This window comes from Gigantopelta aegis, chromosome 4 (assembly GCF_016097555.1).
Source record: "Gigantopelta aegis isolate Gae_Host chromosome 4, Gae_host_genome, whole genome shotgun sequence".
NCBI lineage: Eukaryota > Metazoa > Mollusca > Gastropoda > Neomphalida > Peltospiridae > Gigantopelta > Gigantopelta aegis.
Genome location: NC_054702.1, coordinates 106,872,735 through 106,889,536, shown reverse-complemented (window position 1 = coordinate 106,889,536; position 16,802 = coordinate 106,872,735). Strand labels below are relative to the sequence as shown.

General features: G+C 36.5%; 2 protein-coding genes across 4 annotated transcripts in view; both read left to right on the top strand.

The window, feature by feature from the left end:
* LOC121371686 (cleavage and polyadenylation specificity factor subunit 2-like) overlaps positions 1–16,802 on the top strand; it is a 224,884-nt gene that overhangs the window by 206,746 nt on the left and 1,336 nt on the right. For all 3 annotated transcript variants that reach the window (XM_041497758.1, XM_041497760.1, XM_041497761.1), the window contains exons 17-22: positions 626–763; positions 2,984–3,158; positions 4,275–4,345; positions 7,811–7,945; positions 8,177–12,637; positions 16,480–16,741. In XM_041497758.1, coding sequence (XP_041353692.1) covers positions 626–763; positions 2,984–3,158; positions 4,275–4,345; positions 7,811–7,945; positions 8,177–8,269 — 612 coding nt within the window. In that variant the 3' untranslated portion in view covers positions 8,270–12,637; positions 16,480–16,741. The remainder of the gene's footprint in view (positions 1–625; positions 764–2,983; positions 3,159–4,274; positions 4,346–7,810; positions 7,946–8,176; positions 12,638–16,479; positions 16,742–16,802) is intronic.
* On the top strand, positions 12,431–16,761 carry LOC121370149 (von Willebrand factor C domain-containing protein 2-like). Its single transcript, XM_041495264.1, has 2 exons — positions 12,431–12,637; positions 16,480–16,761. Exons 1-2 carry the CDS (start codon positions 12,431–12,433, stop codon positions 16,759–16,761), a joined length of 489 nt encoding a protein of 162 aa, XP_041351198.1.

Below are 16,802 nucleotides of genomic sequence, written 5' to 3'. Positions count from 1 at the left end.
TTATAATAGTAAGCCACTCATATTTTAAAAATATTCAAGTGTACAATCTACTTGAAAGGTTGTGATGCATGATTCTCGATTGTCAGTTGTAGCCAACTAACAAGAATATGTATTTCCTTTTTTTCTTGTTGGTCTTTTTTTCAATTGTAGAGTATGGCCAGTGTAATTATTTGATAGCCAAAGTGAAAAAACCCATACTCATCTTGGTCAGTGGACCACCATATTCTAGAAACCATGGATACTGGGATTCAAGAAGGGTGTCTTAGGAATGGTCCAGTATATTTTACATGTTTTATGTTCAGAGATGGAAGTTTTCCAGAATTCCAGGTTTTAAATATCTGTACAATGTGTCCAGTTTTTCCTCTGTTTGTCTAATTTTAAAAATATTTTCTGTCCAAAAATTTACAATGTACTCTGTCTTTCTGGCTTCAGCTTCTACTTTGTATACGTTCAGAACACCACCACCATTCAAGACCATCTGTAGTGCAACTTCTCTTTCTTTTTAATTCGGAGAAGGTTTGCAGCCAGTCTTGGTACACACATTTCTGGATTTGTTTTGTTTTTCATAACCCACATTCATCTTTGTGTGTTTGTTTTGAAGTTGAGAGTGTAATGTGTTTTTCAGATCTTGGTGCGTGGAACAACTGAAGCCACCGATGCACTTGCAGAATACTGCCAGACTCACAGTGTTGTGGACAGGAAGGTGTTCACTCCAAAAGTGGGGGAAATTGTTGATGCCACGACAGAAAGTCACATTTATCAGGTATGAATCAGAATGCTGCATAATATATTCTGTCTCATCTCTTCATCTTTTACATTAGTTTTGTAATGAGTGTTCTCGCTGCTTCATTTAAGTGGGGTGGCCGTCCCCGCTGTTGCATTTTGCCGCCCTCCTTTATTTTTCTGCGCCCCTCTTTATTTTCCTGCACCCTACTATATTTTACAGCACCTATCTCCGCTATTTCCAAAATGTGTCATGTGATCAGACCGGTCATTCTGTCTTTTGTTTCCACTAACTATCATCTGATATTTTGTTCTCAATTGCAGATTTAATTGGTAATAACTGATGAATTTTACTTTCTGTCATGTCTGCCATTCTGTTTATTCAGCAATTCTTTATAAAATATTGTTAACTTTTCATTTTTGGGGGATATCACCGCTTATAAAAACAACGGAAGTGGTAGTGTTTATAATTAAAATAATTTATCTTGGGTTCCAAATAATATATATACCGCTTTCCAAAAATGAAACTACTTTTTATTAGTTGGCGATATCAAAGTGATTGATTCATTCAATGAAGATGGAAATAAAATGAACAGATTTTTTTTTAATCCAACATTAGGGGATCACTTTACAAACATCTGTATTCTTTTACATGTGTCTTGAAATCTTTATTAAAATAATATTACTAAAACTTTGATCGGTTCAGTAAAACCAGAAATTGCTTGTAAATGTCACACTGATAACTGTCACAACATGAGTCAGCTTGTATTTCATATCAACTTTTATGTACAAAATAATGAGAGGCAAACTAATGAGTATGTCTTTCCACAAAGTCGACCAACCAACATACAACGATATATGGTAAATAAGCTTCTTTTTTCTCTCTCTTTTTTTTTTTGGAAGGGCGTGGCCACCCTCCATTAATTTTCACCCGGCGAGAATTCTGCTAATACAAAAATACATGTATAATTGTGGGGTTTTTTAATCTACAGTTTTAACAAACTCATTAGTTTTTACTATCAAGGCATATGGGTAACTCTTGATACTACAAACATGTCTGTTGCCATTTTAAAAATAAATTGTTACTCTAAATAATGGAGTAGTAGGTATTTCTTGTTAATGACATATTAATCTGATTTCGGATGATGATTAGCAACCATGTTTTAAAAAGATCTGGAAGAAAGTTTAATCATGGGAAGAAATATAGTGTTAATGATCTTTTTAAATATCTAAATAATTAATATACTGGAGATTACAGCTTTAAATATTAATGTGTAGCACTATTACTAAACAGTATAAACATTTCGTACACACCTTTTGAAGAGAATCCCATGTCACACTAGTGGAATATTGAGTTGATGACATCCAATTGGTTAATTCATGGTGATAACCTGGTTACCACAGCCATGTCATCAAATGAAATAAGCATAATAAAAATTGATTGCTCTTTGACATGTAAATTAACCTGAAACTGATTGCTCTATGATGCTCAACTCCAATCATAAATGCACCGGCCTCGGTGGCGTAGTGGTTAGGCCATCGGTCTACAGGCTGGTATTATTGGGTTCGGATCCCAGTTGAGGCATTGGATTTTTAATCCAGATACTGACTCCAAACCCTGAGTGAGTGCTCCGCAAGGCTCAATGGGTAGGTGTAAACCACTTGCACCGACCACTGATCCATAACTGGTTCAACAAAGGCCATGGTTTGTGCTATCCTGCCTGTGGGAAGGGCAAATAAAAGATCCCTTGCTGCTAATCGGAAGAGTAGCCCATGTAGTGGCGACAGCGGGTTTCCTCTCAAAATCTGTGTGGTCCTTAACCATATGTCTGATGCCATATAACCGTAAATAAAATGTGTTGAGTGCGTCGTTAAATAAAACATTTCTTTCTTTCTTTTTCTTTCCAATCATAAATGCCATAAATAAGATTTAGATATTTAAATTTATTTTACACCTGGTTTTTGAGGCTACATGTATGTAAGAAATAGAATACAGCATTTGTTGTTCATTAGATACCAGTTGTCTTTCAAATTGTTTAATACACCCAAGGGCCATAACTCTGTTAAAAAGAGTCAAAACCCCATGAAAGTTAAACTCTATTTGATAAAGCTATACACAAAATGTTAGCTTCTTATCTTGAAGCACTGTGAACAAAAGTGCCAGGAAATATGTGGGATAGACCAACACACAGACAGACGGACTGATGGGAAAAAACCTATTATCCCCTGACGTATTTGTCAATTAATCTTCTGTACCCAGGTGAGGATGCGTGACCACCTAGTGACGTCGCTGATCTTCTCGAGAGCGAAAGACATCGAGCTCTCATGGATTGATGGCTACCTGGACATGTCATACACGAAGACAGACACCAGCGTCATGTACGAGTCCGAGGAAGGGGATCTCACCGAGGACGACGACAAGAAGAAAACAAAAGGTTTAAATGTTTACAGTTTTCAAGTCACTACATCATAACCTATATAGTACTAGTCAAGTTGGTCAGTAACTGTAATGTAATCTGTAAAACACAATGTCACAGAGGCAGGGGGTCTACCCCCCCCCCCCCAATTATTAAACTGTGATTAATCTGTAAAACACACCCACCCCACACCCATCCTTGTTAAATTGTGATTAATCTGTAAAACACAATCACACCTCTGGCAAGGGCACTACCCACCCGACCTTGTTAAACTGTGATTAATCTGTAAAACACACCCACCCCAAACCCATCCTTGTTAAATTGTGATTAATCTGTAAAACACAATCACACCTCAGACAGGGGCACTACCCATCCGACCTCCTTGTTAAACTGATTATGTGATTAATTTGTAACACACAATCACACCTCTGGCAAGGGCACTACCCACCCGACCTCCTTGTTAAACTGTGATTAATCTGTAAAACACAATCACACCTCTGGCAAGGGCACTACCCACCTGACCTTGTTAAACTGATTAATCTGTAATGTAATGTAAAACACAATCACACCTCAGGCAGGGGCACTACCCACCCGACCTCATTGTTAAACTGTGATTAATCTGTGATGTAATCTGTGAAACACAATCACACCTCAGGCTGGGGCACTACCCACCTGACCTCATTGTTAGACTGATTAATCTGTGATGTAATCTGTAAAACACAATCACACTTGTTTGATATTCACCAGTCACGGGGGGTGTTTTGATATGCCTTAATACTCGAAGAATTAGTTTGACATAATAGTTTTTGTTTTAATTACTGGTTTCTTTTAGACCTAAAAACTGGACCTTCTGTGAACTGGAATTCCCTCAAAACTGGATTTTTTTCAGAGTCCCTTTTTAAATATAAGCACAACCTCTCTAAACCAGATACCTCTCTAAACCAGATACCCCTATAAACGAGACATTTTGGTGTCCAGTTTAGAGGAGTTCCAATGTATTTACACAACTTCAGAAAAGTGTTTTAAAATCAACAATCCTTAAGTCAAATGTTTTTATCGAGTTTAAAAATAACTAATAAATACGAGACTATGTAACTGAGTTGATGAAGTTTACCCCATTTGATTTCATTTCAGCCTTGCAGAGCACAGAAATAGCTGATGAACTTGATCGAGTTCCCACACTGGAAGCTTTCCCATTGAATCAGGTAAGTCTGTATCTTTTCTCTGGTACTTCTGGTGTGAATCACAATTCAGAAACATTCAGAAGAACTCAGTTTAATGGTTATTAATGTTCTTGGTTTAGTTATCCGTTTGCATCAATGTCAGACAGTAGCTATAATACTGTTATCTGTAAAAAGAAATGTGTTAAAAATCTAATGTGACGGAATCCAAACACATTTGTTCTTTTACTACAGAGCAAAGGGATGTGATTTTTTAAATCTTATTAAAGTTGTACTTTTTAGGTACAAAATAATTTTAACAAAGTAGATGAATTGGATCTGAACTGATGAAACTTTTATTAAAATATGTATAGTTTTTTCTTCTTCCATTTTTTATAAATCATTTTAACTGTATTTGTAAACGGATATCACATTCCTGAGTTCCAGACATGATCTTAGAATTTACCAGCCTCGGTGGCGTCGTGGTTAGGCCATCGGTCTACAGGCTGGTAGGTACTGGGTTCGGATCCCAGTCGAGGCATGCAATTTTTAATCCAGATACCGACTCCAAACCCTGAGTGAGTGCTCCGCAAGGCTCAATGGGTAGGTGTAAACCACTTGCACCGACCAGTGATCCATAACTGGTTCAACAAAGGCCATGGTTTGTGCTATCCTGTCTGTGGGAAGTGCAAATAAAAGATCCCTTGCTGCCTGTCATAAAAAGAGTAGCCTATGTGGCGATAGCGGGTTTCCTCTAAAACACAGTGTCAGAATGACCATCTGTTTGACGTCCAACAGCCGATGATAAGATAAAAAATCAATGTGCTCCAGTGGCGTCGTTAAATAAAACAAACTTTACTTTTTTTGATCTTAGAATTAAACATTTTTATAAGGATTAGAGAAGCTTGTTTATGAAAATTTTGTGATAAATACAATTAAAATTTAAGCAAAATTGTTAGAAATCAGTTAGCAACTGTTTAGACAGCAGTTGTCTCCCATGATTATCATTTATTTAAGACCTACTGGTCTTGGTGGTGTCGTGGTTAAGCCATCGGACATAAGGTTGATAGGTACAGGGTTCGCAGCCCAGTATTAGCTCCCACCCAGACCAAGTTTTAACGACTCAATGGGTACACCCTCTTCTCTCTCACTAACCACTAACAACTAACAACTAACCCACTGTCCTAACAGACAGTCTAGATAGTTGTGATGTGTGCCCAGGACAGCATGCTTGAACCTTAATTGGATATAAACACGAAAATAAGTTGAAATGAAATTTAAGACCAATCTGAAAAACAATATCTGGGCAGTTGATAGTTTTTAAGACTTATTTTGTCTACTACTGGTGAGAGTAACTTAATACAAAATTGTCATTTTTTTAAAGCAACATTTAGTTTGCTCTTGTTTTTGTTTTTTATTTCATTACATGGTAATGCACGATTGGTCTAGGATCGATCCCTGTCGGTGGGCCCATGGGCTATTTCTCGTTCCATCCAGTGCACCATGACTGGTATATCAAAGGCCGTGGTATGTGCCATCCTGTCTGTGGGATGGTGCATATAAAAGATCCCTTGCTGCTAATTGAAAAAGAATAGCCCATATAGTGGCAACAGCAGGTTTCCTCTCCCAATATCTGTATGGTCCTTAACCATATGTCCGACACCACATAACCGTACATAAAATGTGTTGAGTGTGTTGTTAAATAAAACATTTCCTTCCATCCTTCCTTCATTACATGGATGTCACCAAGAACATTTGAAAGGGGTTTTGCTTTTTGTACTTTTACATTATTATGGTTTCCGGATATTGCCACAATATTAAACTTTTCTCAACAAAAGCACTGCAAAAAAAAAAGAAGGAAAAGAGCCCTCTACGGTTTTGTTCACACCACCAAACCCCATCTGGTGGCGTGATTATATCACAATAGTTGATTATTTCTATTTACTCGAAAAGTATGTATTTTTATTTACACAAAAAATATATATTTATATTTTCACCAAAGTATATATTTATATTTTCACCAAAGTATATATTTATATTCACACAAAAAGTATATACAGTGAAATGTCTCTAAACCGGACATCTATGAGACCATGAATTTTGTCCGGTTTTCAGAGATGTCTGGTTTTCAGGTGTTTGCATAGATACAAAACCTTTTGTTGTACTCTGTTGTTTCTTTCAGCAGGTGTCCTATTCACATTCGGCTGTATATATGTATTGAAAATGGATCCAGTAGTTAATAATCCAATAAATAACCTTTGACTTTTTCAACGTTTGCTTATATGCTTTAAAAACGTTTAATGATTTTAAGTTTATCATTGAGTGATAGTTCAATATGGCGAAGTTTACCTGGATGTACAACATGAAAAATCGATATGGCAATGAAATGGTACGGACATCATTTTGACATTACAAAGCCAACATTATTTGGCTAAATAACAGTTTTAAAACAAAATCAAACAATTGGAAGAAAGTGGATTAAATTCATTGTTCTTTTATTGACCCTTGAAGCAAACTATAAATATGTTTGTTATGGATATCAGACTTGTCACTTAATCTTTAATCACTTAATTGTTATTTGCCAACCGTACCCAGTCATATGTAACAGTGATAACACCTCTAATGGCTAACCTGAGCATGTGCATATTGCCCTGGCTATGTTCGTATCCAGGAAATCTGGTCAATAAACAAAACAATAAGTAGCACCATAATGAGTGACAACAGACTGATCATCCGGTTTTCAGAGGTACAAATTGCACTAAATGAAGAGTTTGGGACTGAATTATTTGTCTGGTGTTCAGTTTAGAGAGGTTTTCGGTTTAGAGAAGTAAACTTTAGTGTTAACAGAGGTGTAAATCATGGGACTTTGGAAAATGTCTGGTTTTGAGAGAATTCCGATTTAGTGAGGGTCCACTCTTGAGGGGTTTCACTGTATTTCTATTCACTCAAAAAGTATATATTTACATTCACATAAAAAGTATATATTTACATTCACATAAAAAGTATATATTTACATTCACATAAAAAGTATATATTTATATTCACACATACTTTTATATTCACACAAAAAGTATATATTTACATTCACATAAAAAGTATATATTTCTATTCACTCAAAACGTATATATTTACATTCACATAAAAAGTATATATTTATATTCACACAAAAAGTATATATTTATATTCACACAAAAAGTATATATTTATATATATACTGATGGAAAGAAATAAAGGATCACACAGATAGCAACAAAAAATAATAACTACATCAAAAATCAATTCATATTGTCCGAAGTTGACTGGGAACATGTAGGCAGCACATTCAACACTACAGACATTCAATCCCACATTACAACTTGGTATGAAATACAGACATTACTACACTAGTAGTGAATTAAATTTGGTCTACAAATTGATGTGTTCCCTTATTTCTTTCCATCAGTATATTTATATTTACACAAAAAGTATTAATTTATATTTACACAAAAAGTATATATTTATATTTGCTAGGTGCCAGTTCACACATCAGTGTTCATCAACGAACCAAAGCTGTCCGATTTCAAGATTGTGCTACTCCAGGAAGGAATCCGCTGCGAGTTTGTAGCTGGAGTTCTCATCTGTAATAACACGGTCGCTGTTAGGAGGGTATGTAAACAAGTCTGTACTAGAGCATATTGAGTTAATAATCATTGACTATTGTCAAACATTTGGTAATTTTAAACATGTAGTCTTGGAGACAACCTGCTACATTTTTCTGTTAGCAGCAATGTATCTTTTATGTGTACCTTCTGGACAACACATTTACAGTCTAGAAATAAAGGCTATATGCTTAAAAATGACCATCAGTAAGCATTTCTTTCCTTGTTTTATTTTCAGAATGAAGCTGGGAGAATACAGCTGGAAGGAACGCTTTGTGATGACTACTACCGGATACGTGAAATTCTCTACCAGCAGTATGCCATTGTCTGAGACAGAGTTATAACTGCTTGTGTCATATCATGGATTAAAAGTTTACAGAGTGACTGAACTTCTCAACCAGCACTTGTCTGAGACAGAGTAAAACTCCATGTTTCATATCTGGGATCACAAAGTTTTATCTTTCTGGTGTCCAGAATTCTCTATCAGTGTTTGCGATTGTCTGAAACAGAGTTAAATTGTCTGAGATCACACAGATTTATTTTCTGACTGGCTGAACTTCTCAATGAGCAGTATGTGATCGACTGTTCGCAATCACAGTTTTACTTTCAGTCAGAAGACTGTCAATTACACTGGGAAATGGTGGGCATCATCACCCATTAAACTGTTAATTACACTGGGAAATGGTGGGCATCATCACCCATTAAACTGTCAATTACACTGGGAAATGGTGGGCATCATCACCCATTAAACTGTCAATTACACTGGGAAATGGTGGGCATCATCACCCATTAAACTGTTAATTACACTGGGAAATGGTGGGCATCATTACCTATTAAACTGTTGCTTCAGAATGAAAATAGCAGTGAAAGTGTTTAGAGAACAATATTGTTGCTGATGTTAGTGAAGTTTTCAAAGTGACATCTCATTTCAAAAGACATTGTTTTAAATGAACATATTTATGGTGCATCATTTAAAACAAATCAAAATTTACATTGTATATTTTCTTCGCAAAAATGGTTATAAATGATTGATCACTGAACCATGCATGTGGAGTACATAATTCTAAATGACAATATAATAAGTTAAATACAAACATGATTTCCGTGCATGTGGAGTCGTACATAATTCTATATGACAATTATAACAAGTTAAATACAAACATGATTTCCGTGCATGTGGAGTCTACATAATTCTATATGACAATTATAACAAGTTAAATACAAACATGATTTCCGTGCATGTGGAGTCTACATAATTCTAAATCACAGTATAACAAGTTAAATACAAACATGATTTCCGTGCATGTGGAGTCTACATAATTCTAAATCACAGTATAACAAGTTCAGGGCTAGCTCTGGCACTCGCCAAATTCGCCAGCTGCAAATTCCAAAAACAATTGGTGAATTTGATTTTAATTTGGTGAAATAATTTCATGTAATTATTGATATTTTGTTACAAAATAACTCGGTATATTTGCAATTTTTGAAGTGTAATAGATAATTTGGCGAAATTTTCTACTGACCCAGAGATAGCCCTGAAGTTAAATACAAGCATGATTTCATTGTCCAGAGCAGTGTGTAAGTGGAAGGTTCAGTGACACATAATGGACGACATCTGCTTTATTTTACGTCCTGTAGGAATTGCAGTTTAAAATTGGTCAATTTTGTGAAAGGGTAATGATTGACCTTTGTTGGATGTTAGCAGTAAATGATCTTGTCCCTGCTGTTAATAACTGCCGAATCATAAACAAATAATGGTGTCAATGCACCACATGTGGAATATTCTGTCTATTCCAAAAGAAAGAAAATATATTTCACTTTAAATTTTAATTTGTAAAAAGCCATTTATAATATCTGCATAAAAGAAGAGAGGAAAGCCACTGCAGTCAAAAACTATTCCTACAGAAAAAAACAAATGCCCATAGACAGGATTGTACATACCACAGCCTTTGATGTAGTCATGACGCACCAGCTAGGATGGGGAAAACCTAAATCCATCTATCTTGACTCGCTGCATTTTAGGTGAGTGCTTTACCATTGGGCATGCATGTACCATGCATATTATGATGCCATTTGATGTAAAAGTTTGTTTTGTGATTTATTAATCATGACATAAGAAGAAAAGTAAAAGTGTTTTGTTAATAATGAAAAACTACCATTTGTGCGTGCAATTAAAAACATATTCAGTTCAGAACTAAATAAAACTAATAAATACCATACTAAGAAAACGACGCTTATAGCATTTTGGTCACCATTTTGGTTTATGGACTGGTGTAGTCTTGCTATATGAGATAACTCTTTGATTATTTTCTTGTCGCTCTGTGGTGAAATTAATCAAATACCACAACCTTTGACCAGTTGTGGTGCACTGGTTAAAATGAGAAAAGCCGAATCAGTTGAATGTATCCACAGAGGTGGTTCGATCCTGCAATGCAAGCAGTTCAGGCAAGCGCTCAACCGACTACGGACTCACTACACAGATGTCTTCTGTCATTGAAACCCATGTTAAATTGCCCAACTTCAAATAAAGATTGTCAATAGAATGGGTTTTTGTTGGTACTAACATAATACATCATTGTGAGCATACATTATATAAGCATTATTTTCGTTCCAAAATTGAGAACATATGCATCACATTTGTTTACTATATGACCGCATCTGGTTGTAGTACCGGTCCGAACAAGTGGTTCAATAACTGATTCACACCGGCTGTCTCTTCCGCAATACACCCATGTCCCAAAAAGTCATTGCACAATATTACAAAATAACATGGGCAAAATCCTGCCAGAAGGCTTATCATTAAACATACACATTGTTTTACTTCTTCCCCAATTCTTAGAAGTGAATATGTGAACTACAACATTGTTACAATTAGAAACTATAGTGGGTCGTGATGAATGAACTCTCACCTGGAAGTGAACTGTGTAGTGAGACCTAAGCTAAATCCCGTCCCACTGCCTTTACAAAGTAAAAATGCGAGATCTACTTTTCCCACGGTGGCAGTGATGGCATCAACGTTTGGGTTAAACTTTCATGTTTAGATTAATTTTTCTCAAACTATAAGCCCTAGGTCAGTGAAACTTGTTCTATAGTTGCACCTTTTGGATGTTCATGACTGTTCACTGAAAACTATGGTAGCCGAGACATTTAGTTCTGTGGAATGCTTATATTATACCTAATATACCATACCATATACCATGATATCATATTGTAGCATACTACTCCACAAAGCCACTATGCATTAATGGTAACACCATCATCGTAGTGTGTAGCACCTCTTGAACCTCGCAGAGTAATGTTTAGTACCTTCTTGAACAACACTGGTTAACCCTTGTGAACCTTTCTCAAGTGGTGGTGGTGTCAGCAGATTAAATTCTGAATGTGATGAGGATTCATTTGAATGTATTTTCATGCTTATATACAGTTAAAATTTAAGCATGCAGTCTTAATCACACATCATAGCTATTTTGGACATGTCTACAATAAGAGTTGATAGTTACCCAGGATAATGAGAGAGAATTCTCTCTAGTCAAACGTAATTCTGGTTCAAAGGCCGTGGTATATGTTTTCAGGTATGTGGGAAAGTGCATGTAAAAGATCCCTTGATACTAATGGAAAAATGTAGCGGGTTTCCTCTCTAAGACTGTTATGGTTACCAAATGTTTGACATCCAATAGCTGATGATTAATTAATCAATGTGCTCTAGTGGTCTCGTTAAACAAAACAAACTTACATCATGGGTGTCAGAAGATGTCACCAACTGCAGGGACAGTTATTAATTCATGTTACAACAGTGCAGTATACTATATATATGGAATGGTAGATGCCATAGTACATGATGTGAAACGAATTCAAAATATACGATCTAGATAATACAACAGGTGGTCGTAGCATACCAGTGACCTTACGTGTAGTTTCAAAGGATACATAATGAACATTGGTCAGCTGTTGTTAATAAGAATAAGAAAATTATAAACTGTTGCGGCTAAATTCATGAAACATCGCATTGTCCTTTAAAGTTGTGTGCATCGCTCTGCAAGATCACAGAGTTGGTAGAGTTTAGTAAATTAGGCTCCTCGTTGACATTTCATCGGGGTCGCACCATGTACAAGTATTTATCTTTTTATTTGTCGACCCTGTAAAATGGCAATTGGTTTTTAGCATAAGAACTGTGTCACTTTCACTAATAACTGATACCATTTGCATTTCACCGATATTTCCGACATTTCGCCACAAGATATTTGTAGCCATCAAAATGCTTATTATGTTGTGAAAAAGATCATATCATATAGTTGTGTGGGCCACGAGCAGCTGAACTGTTACATGTGGGTAATAACCATAATTTTCATAATAGATGGATGATCTCCACTGTTTGATGACTTTAATAAGTTGTTGAACAACTGCATTTTAAATGTCTGTCAATGCTGGTGCTATTTAAACCGAGTCTGCTCGAGATTTTCCCACATTGCTTAGTTTCAGCTTGTGACAGAAAATGGAGGGTTTGAAGTTTGTCGCGATATTTTGTGTGTTGGGTTTGAGTGTTTGTGATGAGGTTTGTCACACGGAGAGTGGGGACAAGCAGATTGGTGACACATGGGAGGAGGACTGCCAGATGTGTAGATGTCGTAGTTCGGAGGGTGCGGCATCGGCAGATTGTCAGCGTCCCCTTTGCTTTCCCCTCGAACGTGCTTGCATCAAGGTATAGTTCTTCACATTTATAGCGATCAAACATTACACATCGCGTACTTCACGTGCATACTATTCTTTTATTAATCATTAGTTTGTTTTGTTTTCCTTGATAAAATATGAATGCATTCAAATAGTTCGGGGATTTTTCTTCATTTGTTTTCTTTCTTTCTTTTTTTTTCTTTCTTTTTTTTCTTTCTTTTTTTGTTGGGGCTGGGGTATTTCTTTTTTTCTGGAAATAACATTTTCAATTATGTTAGTAACACGGGTTTAGCTGCGATTGGTGGTTTGGTGTCGGTATTTTAAGTAACTTGGTCTCACCTATTCGTTGTAGTGAATACCACATTATACCAGAGTAAGTCGAAAACCGATTTTCTAAATTATAAATGTTCTGTAACATTATTACCATGTTCAACCTTTATAAAAAGAAAACAATATGTTGGTATTAATTTGTCAGTAAACGAGTATTCTTTCTCTCTTAAAAATCCGAGTGTTCATTCATTTATAATTGAGTTTTCTTTCCGTGTGCACATGGATTTCTCGAGTCATACTTGCATGCGTCAAAACATAATTGAGTCGTCATTTAAATATGATTATACTTTCATCTAATGTGTGTTTTTCGTGTATTTTTGGAAAATTCTTGTTCCAGCCAGTGCACCACGACTGGCATATCAAAGGCCGTGGTATGTACTACTCTGTCTGTGGGATGGTGCATATAAAAGATCCCTTGCTACTAATTGAAAAATGTAGCGGGTTTTCTCTCTAAGGCTGAAAGTCTGAAATACCAAGATTTTTGTTTTTTAAAGGGACATTCCTGAGTTTGCTGCAATGTTTAAGATGTTATCGACTAACAGAGACATTTTGACGACTACAATCTCATATCAAATATATATTTCTGCATGAAATAGTGGCTGTATATTAAACGTGTTTCTGATCGTTCTAATATTTGTACTAGGTTAAATCTCATTTTATTTCCTAAAAAATATTTTTTAGTACGTACGAAATTATTTGAAGACAAACTCCAGTTTGAGCTTCTTACAAATATTACGAGGACCAAAAACACATTGAATGAATGTTTAACGACACCCCAGCACGAAAACTACATCGGCTATTGGGTGTCAAACTATGGTAATGGAAACAAACAAGGTGATGATCAACATCAACAGAAAAATTCAAGATATAAATAAAAACAGTGTAAAGAACTGTGCAAAAATACAAATACAAATATCACAGATAAGATACTGACTTTTACTCTAAATTCAATTTGTGCTGTATTGGCCATTCTCAAAGAGAATGTTACACCCCTGCACCACGACGAGGTTACAGCACGCGCAGGGGAAAAACACATTGAATATACAGACACTGATATTCTAAACAAGAAAGTATATTTAATATGGAGGTTTAATCGTAGAAATATTTTATTAATCGGAAACATCTTACAATGCAGCAAACTCGGGAATGTCCCTTTAAGTAATAATAATAATAATAATAATAAGGCCGTTAACGTATTGCAATAAAATATTTGTATTTGTGCTTATAATTACAGTACAGTATCGGCTGAAATTACGTAAGATCAATGCAGCAAGTTTTAGGTGATTGGTGGGTTTATATGAACAATTTATATAGGTAACAATTACGTGAACCGAAATCAGGTTATTTAAGGTTTTGAAATGTCGTCTCCTTTTTCCCAATCAGTCTTATTGTGGAAATAACTGCCCCCGAACTAGGAAGGAGTTTATATGGACTGATCATTACTGCTCAAGACTAAAAAAAATCCAAAAAAAATCCAATTTTTAAAAATGTATTCACAGCTAATATACAACTTCCCGCCCCATGAAAAAAAGCCTGGATCCACACATACGTACTTAACATGTTTGCGCTACACTTATCTAAATGCTCGAGGGAAAGTTGAAAGGAACATAATTAAGTTTAATGGCATCTCAGTCAGGCCAGTAGGAAGCCCAACATCATTGGTAAGGCCTATTTTGACTCCACCACGGGTGAAGGGTGTAAAATAAAGCTAAAGTTTATATTGTTCAACGACGCCACTAGGGCACATTGGTTTATTAATCATCTGCTATTGGGTGTAAAACATTTTGTGATTTTGACACACCGTCTTTGACAGAAAACCCGTTACATGTTTCCATTAGTAGCAAGGGATTATATATATATATATATATATATATATATATATATATATATATATATATATATATATATATTTACCATCCCACAGACAGAATAAAACATATCACGGCCTTTGATATGCCAGTCGTGGTACACAGTGAGAAATAGCCCCTAATGTGCAATAATAACCCACTCACATTTTCGTTTTTAAATAAATGCTTTTTGATCCATTCTGGGGCATCTTGAAGCAGAAATCTGTTTTGACCACAGTTTTTGGCGATAGTATTTTTGAGCAGGACTAACGGCACTGTATGGGGTTTTTTTAAGGGGGGGGGGGGGGGGGGGGGTGTCTTTCATTTTCTACTTTTTTTTCTTTCTTTCTCTTTAAAATTAAAAATTAAACATTGGTCGAAGCTTTACTGGCCTTATCGCTCATACGACCTTTGGTTTGGTTTCTTGGTGGTTGTAACAACATTTGGTCGAGATAAAGAGAAAGAAAAAAACCGATGCTGCCACATAGGTTACTCCTAATAAAAAAGCAGCAGTGACTCTCTTATATGCATTTTCCACTATTCAGGATAGTCCATAGCGCAGCCGTTTGATGTACCAGTAATGGGACTCTGGTTAGGGCGGGTGGGGGTGTCCATCGACGACTCGAGATTTTATGGTCTTTCAGAAAAAAGTTTTTGTTGTTTAACAACACCACTAGAGCACATTGATTTATTAATAATTGGCTATTGGGTGTAAAGAAAGAAATGTTTTATTTAACGACGCACTCAACACATCTTATTTACGGTTATACGGCGTCAGACATATGGTTACGGATCACACAGATTTTGAGAGGAAACCAGCTGTCGCCACTACATGGGCTACTCTTCCGATTAGCAGCAAGGGATCTTTTATTTGCACTTCCCACAGGCAGGATAGCACAAACCATGGCCTTTGTTGAATCAGTTATGGATCACTGGTCGGTGCAAGTGGTTTACACCTACCCATTGAGCCTTGCGGAGCACTCGCTCAGGGTTTGTAGTCGGTATCTGGATTAAAAATCCCATGCCACGACTGGGATCCGAACCCAGTACCTACCAGCCTGTAGACCGCTGGCCTACCACGACGCCACCGAGGCCGGTCTGGCTATTGGGTGTGAAACATTTGCTAATTCTGACAGATTTAGAGAAAAACCTACTTTTTTCCATTAGCAGCAAGGGATCTTTTTTATGCGCTTTCCCACAGACAAGACAGCACATACCATGGCTTTTGATATATGACTCATAGGACATTGGTTTGGGATAGATCAAAATGCAATCGGAGAATTGATCGTCCGAGGAGTCCGGGGGGTGGGTGATCCTATGAACCAAGGAGTACAGCCCACCACTCTACCAAGCGAGCTAAATCCCACCCGTGACATCATTTCAAGTAAATACTGATATAAAAAAGAAGATAATATCTTGTGCGGTTAATTTGGGATGTACGTCATCTAGGACGGAAACAGACTGAAGGATGGGTGGACGGACGGACTTGCAGATCGGTGGATGAATGAATATACTTAGTACATTGGATACGAGCCAATGTCATTTTGTGTTTAAGTGTTCTTTTTTTGCAAACGAATGTTCCAAGTTTGGTTAGATGGGAGGCCATGTGAACAAGCAATATCTTTGCCGATGACAAAAAAACAGGAGTGACCAGTAAGATCTTATTATTGTCTCATGTTTATTCATACTGTTTCAGTGGGATGACAGTGGCTGCTGTCCGGTATGTGTGGAAAAGGGTTGCAAACACGGAAACAAAACCTATCCCATCGGGTACGAGGAACGTCCAGAGCCGTGCACCACGTGCATTTGTCATGAATGGGGTAGCTACCAGTGCAGCACACTGGCATGTATGGTAGCCGGGCCAGAATGTCGACTATCTCCTGAAGGAGAGAGTGTTTGCTGTGAAATGAAAAAAATTGAAGGAACTTGCTGTGGATATGAACAGATTTGCCCACCAGGTACTCATCTTAAAAAGTAATGGTGAATGACCGAAATGATTATTTAATAAATCAAATTGAT

Excerpts from the sequence above, each read along its gene's own strand:
- LOC121370149 (XM_041495264.1), top strand. The coding sequence starts at position 12,431 with ATGGAGGGTTTGAAGTTTGTCGCGATATTTTGTGTGTTGGGTTTGAGT. Across the intron at positions 12,638-16,479 it reads TCGAACGTGCTTGCATCAAG|TGGGATGACAGTGGCTGCTG; the intron begins GTATAGTTCTTC and ends ATACTGTTTCAG.